General features: G+C 36.3%; 1 protein-coding gene across 1 annotated transcript in view; it reads left to right on the top strand.

Annotated features, from left to right (window-relative positions):
- ADGRA1 (adhesion G protein-coupled receptor A1) overlaps positions 1–12,112 on the top strand; it is a 255,015-nt gene that overhangs the window by 116,971 nt on the left and 125,932 nt on the right. The window contains exon 7 of the mRNA XM_040071081.1: positions 6,983–7,196. Within this exon, the coding sequence (XP_039927015.1) occupies positions 6,983–7,196 (214 nt within the window). The remainder of the gene's footprint in view (positions 1–6,982; positions 7,197–12,112) is intronic.

Here is a 12,112-nt window from a genome sequence, read left to right as displayed (position 1 = left end):
AAAGGCAATGCAATTTTTTAGGTGTTTAATTGAAAAAACAAACAAACAAAAAACCCCAAAAAACCAAACAAACACACACCTCCCCCACCAAAACAAAACAAAACAAACCCCAAAACCTGGAATTTCATGTTGTGAAAATCTTTCAAGTAACTGCTACCATTTTAAAAATTAAAATGTTATTATATTTGACATTTTTATTAAATAAATGAAACCTATTATGAAATAAGTGAGACGTGTTACCTCTGTTTTTCACTTCCTCTATTTTCCTATTAAGTAAATCACTGCTATCATCAGTAAATAAGAAAGGGGTTTTCTACTGCTCCCTCACAAGATACATCAGTCCCTAGAACTGGTGCCAAAAGGATAATTTAGTTTTACTGGGTCTTAGGAATCTGGAGGAAACTCCTGTAGACAAGGACAGGTTAAATAACTTGGTCATGGCTGGACATGTCATCCATCTGCTGGGTGCTAGATGAAACCTGTATTACTTGGATTTGCCAAAAGTGACTAGATTTGAATTGTACATTCCCCAACTTGGCCTTTCTTAGTTTCTGTGTGGATGTAAGTTATTTTAAGTAAATAAATCAGATTAGTAATAGAATCCAATTGAGTCTTGAAGACTCATCCAAAGCTATGATTGTAGCTCATCTTGGCATATTTGCACTGATTTTTAGCTTCTGATTTGTGTCTGTGGAAGACCTCTATGAGGTTAGTTAACCCAGCACCAGTAGCAGTGGACTGTGACAGCCTGGGCTCGCTATCTTCTAACTCATGATAAATCCTGTTTACTACTTCTGCTGATCTCCTGTGATGGGATTACAGAAGTTTTCAGGAGTAAATATGCAATAAAGAACTTGCAGAATTAGGTAAAACAACATGCATGTCAGAAATCTTGCTCTTTGGTTAGTGACTACCATTTCAGTGTAGCACTTAGCATTACAGAAGAAACATAACCCCATAATTTACCTATAAGATACTGGGAAGAAAGGAAAACAACAACAACAAAACCCCCCCCACAAAAAACTGCTTGATATTCCTTTTTGAGAAGCATGTATGAGAGTGAACAGGACTGGTAAAATGGGGTGGAATATCTCTTGCCATGCCAGCATTATGAAGCTGGTGGAAATAAGAAGCTATTACACGAACAAAAGCTCTGCTTTTTCTGCAGTGAGTGGTAAATGATAGAAAGCTTTCTTGTCTCAAGCCCAAGAGACTTACCTTATTCTGCTGTGTTTAATACATGTTGGCATCTGTATTTTCTTGATATCATGTTGAAATTGGAGCCAGGCACAGCTTTTATTAAAACTGAAGCTTGGCCTCAGTTCTGTATTCATTCTTGACTTCCTTGGCACATGATGCAGTCTGTGACCTTCTACACCAAATGTTTCGTTTCTGCCAGCAAATTTTGCAACACAGAAACTGGCGTTGCTGTGCTGGCACCTCCCTTTTTGGCGGAGCTCGCTGTTGGAGCAATTAAGATGACGCTCTTTTCTCCAGTTCCATTTGGTAAATATCATCAGATGTAATTTGCACTGTCAGCAATTCAGATTTTTAACTAATGTTTTTCAATTTGTTTTTTCTCATTTTCATCTGTCCTTTTTCTTGGATTGGTTCCTTTGCTTTGTCCTCACTTCCAGCTTTCCCCCACTGTGCTTTCCATGCACATTTCTTTCCCACTGAGACTGTATACAAATATTAGAGCTCTAACTCACACTTTTGTCAGCAGGATGTGCCGTACTCTGTAGGCACACTCAGTTCAAATAAAAAGCCCATTGGCAATACAATAAATCAAGTGATTAACAAGAAGCAAAATGCCAACCTCTGGGGTTTTTTTCTGTCCCAGAAGCTTGTGGTACACTGTAGCAAACTGAATTTTCTACCAATGAACTGAAGTCAAAGGTGTATCCTGAGATGTGAGCACTGTAGTGCCAAACTCCTGTGTGGGCAGTCTGGAGAAATTTGTGGATTTTCCTATTTCTGGTTGTGTGAAAACTGTTGATAGCAAACAAAGCCAATTAATGAGGACCAGAAAACTGTTTATGGTAGACTGAACAGCAGAAGGTGCTGGTGTAGTACAGGTTTGTGCACTTAGTAACTGTTGAGCTGTAGAGCTGAGCTCCCCAGGTTAAAAGTTACGCAGCAGGAAATGCAACAAAGGTGGCTGGAGGTAGCACAGTTTCTCCAGTACCTTGTGCAGGTCATGTTGGTTAATGACTAGCCAAATTTCTGTGGTGTTCAGATAAATCTGTAGCCTGGGCCAGGTTTTGTGCTTACAGGTTTGCTTTTGGTGATTCCCCCACAAGACAGTAGTGTGCACTCATTGGAAGTGAACATTATCCAAAGATACTAATATGGTACTTGAAAATGTAGCTAAAACATCAGTAAAAATGCACTTATTTTTGTTCCATGTATGTCAAGAAACAACAGTATTTCCTTTGTACTCTTCTCCTCTTCAACTTTTAAAGCAAAGTAGAAGGCCAAAATTAGATGGGAAATTCAAATGCTCTTGAAATCTCAAGAACTGAATTGTAAGTAAGGAAAAAGCAGGAAATACATGATGTGTGTATGTGTGTGTGAGACAAATTATTATAAATATATTAAGGGTATATGCATTGGAACATTTCTGTAGAGCTTCAGTGCACCTTGCTATTTTTCTATTTTTGTTAATTGTTTTAAAAATAATTTATTATCATTTTCAACATCTTGGGACACTGCCTGCATTAAAGTATGCAGGGGTATACTCTATTTGAAAAGGATACAAGTGATAATCTTAATTCAGTGGTTTTTGTGTAACCTGGTTCCTTCTCTATGTCCTCAGTATTCTAGTCTAGCTCTAATCTGAAATACAAGACTGGATGCCATGGAGAGTCTGGCCTTCAGTCAACAAAACCCTTTTCTGCTGAGAAGTGAAAGATAACGAAAAAGATGTAATTACTGTAATGATGGGTTAGACCTTTAGATTCATGCTGCAATCAGTGATTCCTGTGGTGCTCTGCTGCAATCATGGTTTAGTGCTGACTGGAGAGACAAGACAGGTAAAGACTGTAAAACACTCCATCAGCTCTTGATCTGAATGCCTAGAGAGGAGTCACAACTCTCATTTGCAGATAGGGGTGCTGGCACCAAGCTCGAGGGCAGCACAGTGGATTGTCTTGGAAGGAGCATCTTGGAGTATTTTTCAAGTGTGTAAAAGGTAAATAAATTCCCTGTAAATTACTCCCTCCCTTCCCAACACACAATAGTAAACATTTTAATTTTATGAGGGTGTCGTGTCTGCTGTACACGCACACACACTCACACATATAAAAATGAGAATCAGAGATTTTATATATACATATAGTAATCCCAATTTAGCCTCTATTACCCACATAATCAAAGAAAAAAATTCAGTTGTATAGGGCTATGCTTGCCAGAGCTGTTATATATAAACTTCTGTCAAATCAATGCAAAATCATTCTAATTACTTTCAGAATTTCTTACTTTATTCTCAAAGTCAAGCTTTGAAATTGTTTGTACAGCATTAATAAATACTTTTATTTTTATTCTGTTTTTGAAAGATTGTTGGATTATGGATTTAGAATAAGTATTTCCAACTGATGTGACTCTACAATAATTTTATAGCCATTTGGGTTAAAGGGTATTGGTCCTAATTCTGAACCTCTTATTGGTGCCATTAATCCTCATAACTGTAAGTTGTGTCATAGAGGTCAGCTGGAACTTCTGCATGAGTAATGGTTGCAGAACCAGCCTCAGACATTTAAGTCATTACTATCCCTGGAAAACAACTGAAGATTAGCTCTGGTATTAATATTATTATGTGGCCATCACAGAGATTAAAAGCAGATGTTTTCCAGGAGTACTTATGTTTACCTTCCATGGTTTGCAAATGTCATAATCCATAGAAATTTTATTATTTGGACAGTCCATGTAGGTACATTCTCAAAGTTGGCCAGGAGGATATCTTAGCATAATGGTATGTTTAATTCAAACCATATTTTTAATTCATCTTCCATCTTATTTGGTACTTAAAAGGATTTGAAAGAAAAAAAAAAAAATGAGTACACTGTTGATAGGACTGATCATTTTTTGACATGCTGAAGTAAAGAAAAGTTTTTGTTCACTTCTGATCATTAATTGACAAAACCTGTAGAGAACACCTCATTCCCACTGCATTTCTGGGTTTGGTGATCCCCAAGGCTGAACAGCAGAGGGGGTTATGGGAGAGAGCCTTCGGCATCAATGCTCAAGACAAAGATAAGTTCAGAGTGATCGTATTATGCTTCATTCATATGCTCAGCAAGTTATTTAATTAGACTTAAAGATGTTGATACTCTAGTTCCTACTCTTCCTATTTCACAGCCTCATGACACAATGTGTCACTCACTGCATGACCCAAATCATTTGACCAGGTACAACATCCTCAGTTAAAAACTGCTGTATTCATGAGAAATATTTTTTTCTGTGGGTAGTATCTATTGCTGTTGTTTTTCTACATTTTGGTAGTAATTTCATTAATTTATGGCTAAATTTGCTTTCCATATATTGCCTTATATTCTATAATTGACTTCATAATGCGACACAAAAATTGCAACTTTTTGGAGATTGTCTCCATCTGCTAGTTAAAAACATTTAATATAAATGACTGAGACCAAGGCTGCAGCTATTAGGAATGAGGAATTAATCTGGTTTACTTTCTCTTAATTAGAAGGAGAAGGTCATATAAAAATACTGTGTATGTTTCAAGGACTTTTTAGTAGCGCATCATTGTCTCCATCTTCTCCATTATCTCCATCAAAAGATAAATTATAGGATGGGTACACAGGAGGGCTTTCTGAAGGCTGCACTTTACAGTCAAAGCAGACTTAAAAATTCCAGTAGAGAGCAGCTAGTCCCTTAATCCTCTGTGTACTTTTCCCCAACAGCAGTAGCACATACTCACTCACCTGCATGCTGTGCTGGCCAGCATTCTTCTTCATATAGAAGTAGAAGTGATCCCTCTCACTGTTTACTCAAAGCAGGTGATGAATGTACTATTTAACATTTAAATACCGGATAGTAACAAGGTCCCAAATCTGGGTTTGTTGCAACTTCTCACAGTTTAAGAGTTCTGAGGACAGTACCTGAATGACAATAAAGAAGGGTGTTAGGGTGGAATGCTGAGTAAGAGAAAAGGTACTATTGGTTGCCCACCAATTTTAGCAGTTGTAGAACCAGTGATTATGGCTTGCAGCCTGGATAGGCATGGCTAAGTCATCTGTATTTGTTATGGGCAGTGGAAGATTTTGAGGAGCAAGTTTAAGGAAGATGAAATGGTGAGCAGTGAAATGGAGAAAAAAAAAAAAGTACTTGTCAGAAAAATAGATGTTTGAGATAGTTACTAGTGGTGCAAATGGTGGAAGGGTGACCTTTCAGCTGACAAATCCATAGGATGGATTGATATTAATGATGAGAGGTCTTTAAATGAAAACAGAAGAAAAAGAAGAGATAAGATCTAGCTTTAATATTCTCTTTCCTCATCAAGGTAGAACAATAACCAAAGTGCAAGACTTATAGGCCTTTTGTCTAAGGTGAGGCTGCAGAGTGCGGTTAAAGAGTGACCCAGGCTCAGTGAATTGTTTTGTTGTTGAAGCCTGAGGTGAAAAGGCTGTACTGTAGGAACTATTGTGCAGGATTTCCATGGCAATCTGTTTGTCAGTCATGTTTGAGAGTCTTTAGTATTTTCATTACCATTAGAATTTTGTGCAATGGGAGCAAAGTATCAGTGGTAGTAATTTTCTGCTTAAGAAGACTTATATCAGAAAAAAGAGATTAAGGTTCTCCTTTATTCCTTATTATCCCAAAGATTATCATCTTTAGGTACAGAGCTTCTGTTTTTTCCTAAAATTCTCCTTTTATATTTTCTGTTGGGAATTTAAATAAATAGCATTAATGTCATAATATAGAGAGAATATTTTGCAGAAGTTGTCTTAAGATAGTTTTGAGATAAAAAGAGAAGAAAACCTATACTCTCTAGAGTTGCAGTCTCTAGGGAGACTTTAGGATTGAGGAAAATAACCTTCAATCACTTTCAAATCTATGAAATAGCAGTCTTTCATCAGGGGGAAAAAATACACATACCTTCCAAATTTGATTTTTATTATTTTTTTTTAAATTGTGTTTAGGCGTTTGGGTTTGTGGTAATGAGAGCTGTTTTTTGTAATAGCCTGCTTAGAATGTGCAGTAGTCTCATTACTGGGGTATTTCTGGGAGAGAACTTTGAGAGATAAAGTTCATTTAAAAAATATGGTAAAAAGTATTCATCTTTAAATAGACAAAGAGAGCTACTTAAATAAATATTTAATGTTAAGTAATTATATAGAGAGTAGAGATGACTTGAGGAATAGGCAGAAGGAATGGAAAATGGAAAGTCATGGGGACAGTTGAACTTAAGGGGAAAGTTTAACTATCATTAGTCTTGTTATTATCCAAATCCCTAGCATAAGAAGTAGTTTTGGCTCTCTAGACAGTAAGTTTTGTTCTAGAGCACAGTGGGCGTTTCCTCTACTGACGGTGAAATGGTCTTACAAATGTTAACTGAACCTATATTAATAGCTGTATTTTTCCCTCTAATTGGAAGGCTCACGTTTTTATTCTGTATACTTGCATAATAAAGCATCCTGCCTTGTGAAAGAGGCTGGGTTTGAGCATCTCAAAAGATCCCTTCTGACGTCAACCATTCTGTGACCTGTTTCACAAAACTCATTTTCTGTAGATATTCTGGTATTCCTGGATTTATCTGGGCCCCCGCCAGTGAAAAAAATGTGATCTCTAGAACTCATGACATGATCAGACTGCAGTGGGTAGTGGTCATATACCTTATGTTAGCATTTTCACATGAAGATCTAAGACGCTAGAATTGTATACAATTAGCTCACTTTACAGTATTCAAAAGAGAGGAATCAATTGCGACTGTTTTCCTATTTTCGTTTCATTTTCCCTGCAGCTGGGCCCCTGGAGCTTCCTCTCTTCGAGCTGATCCCATCACAAAGACAAGTGGTTTTCCATGGAGACCGCTTGCCTTTCCAGTGTACTGCAACTTACGTGGACAACACCACCCAAGTGCACTGGTACCACGCGGGGCGCCTGATCGAAACGGATGAAGAGAGCGGCATCTTCGTGGAGGACAGCATCATTCACGACTGCTGCCTGATTACACGGTAACACGTGCCTCTTGTAGTAGTCAGGCTGGCAGGCAAGGGGAACAGGTTCAACACTTGCAGCAAGCCTCGTTAAAACGTGCATCAGGAGTTAGTTAATTTGAAGCAATTCAATTGCATGCTTGAATCTGGGCACAGAGGTAGGGATTTTTCACGGCTATGATTGGCTGTGGTTCCATATTGTACTTTTTGTGTCTAAGTATCCGGATTTGATCAGATATGGGTTTGACACAGATAAAACCAGTTTCTTATACCTCTTATATCCGTGAAAAGAAACATAAGATAACAAGAAAAGCTTCAGTACCATATGAGAGTGACTTATAGCCAAACTGCTTCTTCATGACGCCATCTAGAAGTCTGAGTGATGGACCTATGAAGAGTTATTAATTGAAAAGTCATGGATTAGTTTTCATAGGTTCCAATATGGTAGATCCTATATTCTTTAGTTAAGTAATCTCAATTTTGTTTCTTAATAAGTATTTCTCAATTTTCTGTGACTTTCACCATCTCTGTGCCTGTGTGTTTGAGAGCTATAGGGATCTACAGATGCATTTGCTGATGTGAAAGGTGCTAGAGGAATGAAGTAGAGTAGGCTTATATAAAAGAAGCAAAACCTAATATTTGGCAATGACTATAATGTTCCAGTTTTGCTTCAGTTTTCCTGTTAAACACTATTTAATAAATTATAATTTTCAGTGTTTATTTTTGGGTTTCATCACAGAGTATTGGCTTGTCACTGAAAGCTGCTAAGTTGTTGCACACATCCTTTTGTCCTCTGCCAGTTTCCATCACTGATCAAAAAGAGAGTCTGATTCTGTGTGCATGTGCTGCCTTTCTCTTTGTAGAAGATGGAGTGAAAATAGCTATGCTAATTAGCTCTGGATAATCATTAACATCTTTTCACTCAAACAGTTTCTATTAATATAATTGACCTGAAATGCTTCTTGAACTATCAAATAGAAGTTACGAAGGAAGTCAGGTTAAATTCTGTCCACTGGGGACTTTTGGCTTTATTAATTTCATCTACCTACTGATTATTTGACCCCTTTTGGAGTCCTGTAGATCTAGAGGCATAGATCTGACCTATTCTCAGAGCTACTGGCTTTCTTCTAATATCAATGAAAAGGACTATTAGAACAATTAGTACAGTAATGCCAAGTGCATGAGCTATTATATAACTGTCGAGTCACTTAAATTAAAGTGTGCTCTTCCTATTTCCGTTATATCAAAATAAAAAGACATGTTGTTAATCACCTCATTATGTTTTTCGACTGAATTATATTTTGTACTGTATAAGCGATTTGTAAAGCATAGTAATAAACTAAAATAGTCTAAAATTGTTTTTGAAATAGCTCTCCCTTCTAAAAAGCTGTAAGTAGCTTGACTGATTTTTACCTTATATTGCTTCTTTTTTGCCAGACTGTAAAATGAAAACCATTGTCTACCATAGCATTTTTTAATAAGGATGGTTGATTTCCTGCCTACCTCGTTACTGTGCCGTTTAATAGGTGACCTTGATGCTGATGGTGCAGTATGCACTGGAATGTGCAGTATGCCCATCTATTCAGAAAAAATCTTTAAATACGTCATCACATTTGATGTTATAGACTGGAAAAATACTCTGACTTGCCCAAGTTACGTGATACAGACTGTTAAGACAAAATATTTTTGAATAAAACTCCAAGTCCTTAAATGGCTGTTTAAAAGCGTGCAACATTTTAATTCCTCATTTATTTGCACTATACGTGGCACTTCATAAGATAGAAGGGCATCTACACTGCATTTACCATAGAGCATAGTCCTATGGTATGCCAAAATCCAGCCAAAAATGCTAGTACTTGAGCAGCTATGCCTCTGCCTTGATCTAGGTGCTGATCAGAATTAACTTATTAAAGACATACTTTAGAACCTACTTTTAAAAACTGTACTATTTTGAAGTCAGTGTTTTTGAAACATAAAGACATGTATTGTTGAAAATAAAAAAAGTTTGGCCGTGTTGTGACCGTTAAAATCATCTTCAGCATTTCTTGATTTTATCCCCACCTTTATGACCATATACACTGTATCCTAATTTATATAATTCTTACCATAACAAATTAAAATGATGTGTAATAGCATGCTCGTTACCTGTTACAATAGCTTGTTACATGTTACAATACAATGTGTTAGTATGCTTGTTACATGCTATTACACACTGTGATAGTTCTTAAGGCTAGATCGTGGTTGTACAAGGCACTGAAACGTCAGAAAGACTGTGCCTCCCTGAGGCTATCAAATGTTAAGTATGTGATTTGGACTAAAAATAAAGGTGACTTGAAATCAGTTCTTACAGTATCATATTTTGCCTTTGCATACCTAGTCTTTACAGCAAATGTCCACTCTCTGTGGCTTTCTGTAATTGCACTAAAGGACAGACTTTGGCCTGTGCTACTTAGCAATTTAAAGGTTTCTATAGCTGGTTTTGAACAAAGAGGTGTAGTCATGTTCCAAAAGCTGCTTATTCAAACATTTTTAGGTGGTTATTTTATTGGGTAGTTACAGATATTTCTGGACATGGATTTACAGCATAAATATCATGCTAAACCCTTCTGTTTTATTAACTGTCACAGTAGAAGTATAAAATATCCAAATGTGTATTTTTTGTCTCCTATGATAAAGCAGAATAAACTAAAATAAATATTTTTGTTACAATAATTAAACTAAAGTTTTGAACTGTATTCCGGTCTGTGACATTTTTCTTGGCAAGGAGTATTCCCTTACAGGAGATCTTGAAAAGGTGTTTTCAATTCTGCTGCTAGCTTGCATTTATCATTTCTTGCCAATGATAATAATTTTTGATTTTGCCGATGTTTAATTTTCTGTTATTATGCCTGTGTATAAATGTCATAGTCATATATGAAAATACACATATGATATGGGACTAATTTCCTATCATTTGTGAATGGATCTTGCTGAATTTCTTAATGGTGCTTCCATGAAGACAGCCAAATTTCTTTAGTCTAGAATATTATATCAGTTTAATAATAAGCAGCAATTCTAACTCAACGCATTCTGATTCTCTGATATCCCTGAAGCCACATAGAAGGAAGGTCATGCAGGATTCTCTGCAGCACAGCATCTTTCCTGACTTCCCCACTGTTCCCTTTCAGTGTTTGGAGAAGCTAGGACAACAGTTATTAGAATATTAGACAAGAAGAGGAAAATATATTAGTTCTGTGAACCAAGAAACACCGCAGTGGCAGAGATACTTTAATTTTCAAAAAGTTTCTTATTTACCACAAAGATTATAATGACAATTTGGAAGTCTTTTTTATTTTTGTTCTGTAAATACTTGTGTAGAGTGTTTAACAGTGCTTATGCCCTGACAGCTGTAGTAACCGTTCTAAGACCATTACAGTTCACAAGTGCTCCTTCTGAAAACATTAAACTATGAAGAAAGTTAAGAACCCAAGAAGAGCTACAGCTGGAGAAACCAACATGCTCTCAGCTAAACCTAGGCTAACAGGTGCTAGGATCAAAGGTTGTTTTCAGATGTAATTTTTATTGTGTAGATAGATTTGCCATAGATTCTTAGGACTGAATTTTGATTGGCTGAAAATTGTGGTTTTTTTTATTACAGTCTGTCCTAAGTATCTCAGTCTTCTAAAAACGTTTTGTTTTGTGGGGCTTTTTAGTTAAAAAAAAAAAAAAAAAAAGAGCTTAAGAATCTGTCTTTTTAAATCCTCTAAGTGCTTCTTTACATTGTGACAGTAGTCACTACCAAGTAAATAATGAAATAAATAATAATGTTTGAGATGAGAGGTATATGATTATGTGAAAATCTCAAAAATGTGCAGAAGAAAGGAAGAATTTCAAATCATGGTCCACTAGTAATAGCGAAGGTACAAAAAAATTTCAAACAAATGAAATGTTGTGGGTTAAAACTTTTGATCATAATTTGCATTATCCCAATAGGAGGTTGAGGCCAATTAATACTTTTTTACTGTTTGAAATTATCACTGCAGATATTAGTAAAGAATTAGGAGTTTGATTGAGATAGTTTCACTAGAAGAATAAAGATTGTTTAAGATGGGATTAGAGAAAGGAAATTGATTCCAGGAGTAGACAGCAGGTATCATGGCAAGTTTGAGATCCAGGCAGACACTTCCTATAAGAAAGAATAAAATGCTTCCAGAACTTCTGTGTGAAAGGCAGAAATTCAAGGCATGAAATGATCCAGATGATCCCTAAGCTTTGTTAGCAGTTTGGGCAGGAATACATTTGGGAAAGACATGAAGCAAGCAATAGTGGTTTGAACTGGTTCTAGGTAAAAAAACAGTCTGAAAATCCCTGAAAAGGATGTTGGTAGGTTGGGTATTTGACTGAAAGGTCAGATATATACCAAATCATGGCAGAATATTGGAGATTGCAAAAGACTAACAAGATTAGAGCAAGATCCAAGTAACTAGATTGAGAAATGCATATATTTTATAATCACTTTGTGTTCTGCTGTGATGAGTATTTTGGAGATGAGCAGCTATGGGTCATACTGAGAAATCCAGAGAGATAAGCAGAAATGGTTCAGTACTGATATTTTTGGCTTACCTAATTGACCATGCTTGACCTTTAGCTGTCAAGGAGTTAGGAAACAAATGAAGCAAAATAACAGTTTAAATTGTAAATCAATATTTCTGTATTTTTTTGAGGTCACTTTAAACCCTGTAGGCAATGGTCTACAACACATTTCAGGCACTGGAGGGCTACTGATAGATGCTGTTTCACCAGCAGTGTTCTCATATATCAGAGAGGAAGATAATATTTTAAATTATTGCAGAATATTATGAAATGCCCAGGGTAAGTGTTTCATTATGTGAGATTAAGCGTACCTTCATGTGAATTAATTTGAAAGATTAATTAAACTTAGGTCTTTTATCTAA

Source organism: Hirundo rustica, chromosome 8 (assembly GCF_015227805.2).
Source record: "Hirundo rustica isolate bHirRus1 chromosome 8, bHirRus1.pri.v3, whole genome shotgun sequence".
NCBI lineage: Eukaryota > Metazoa > Chordata > Aves > Passeriformes > Hirundinidae > Hirundo > Hirundo rustica.
This window is presented reverse-complemented; position numbering and strand designations above follow the sequence as displayed.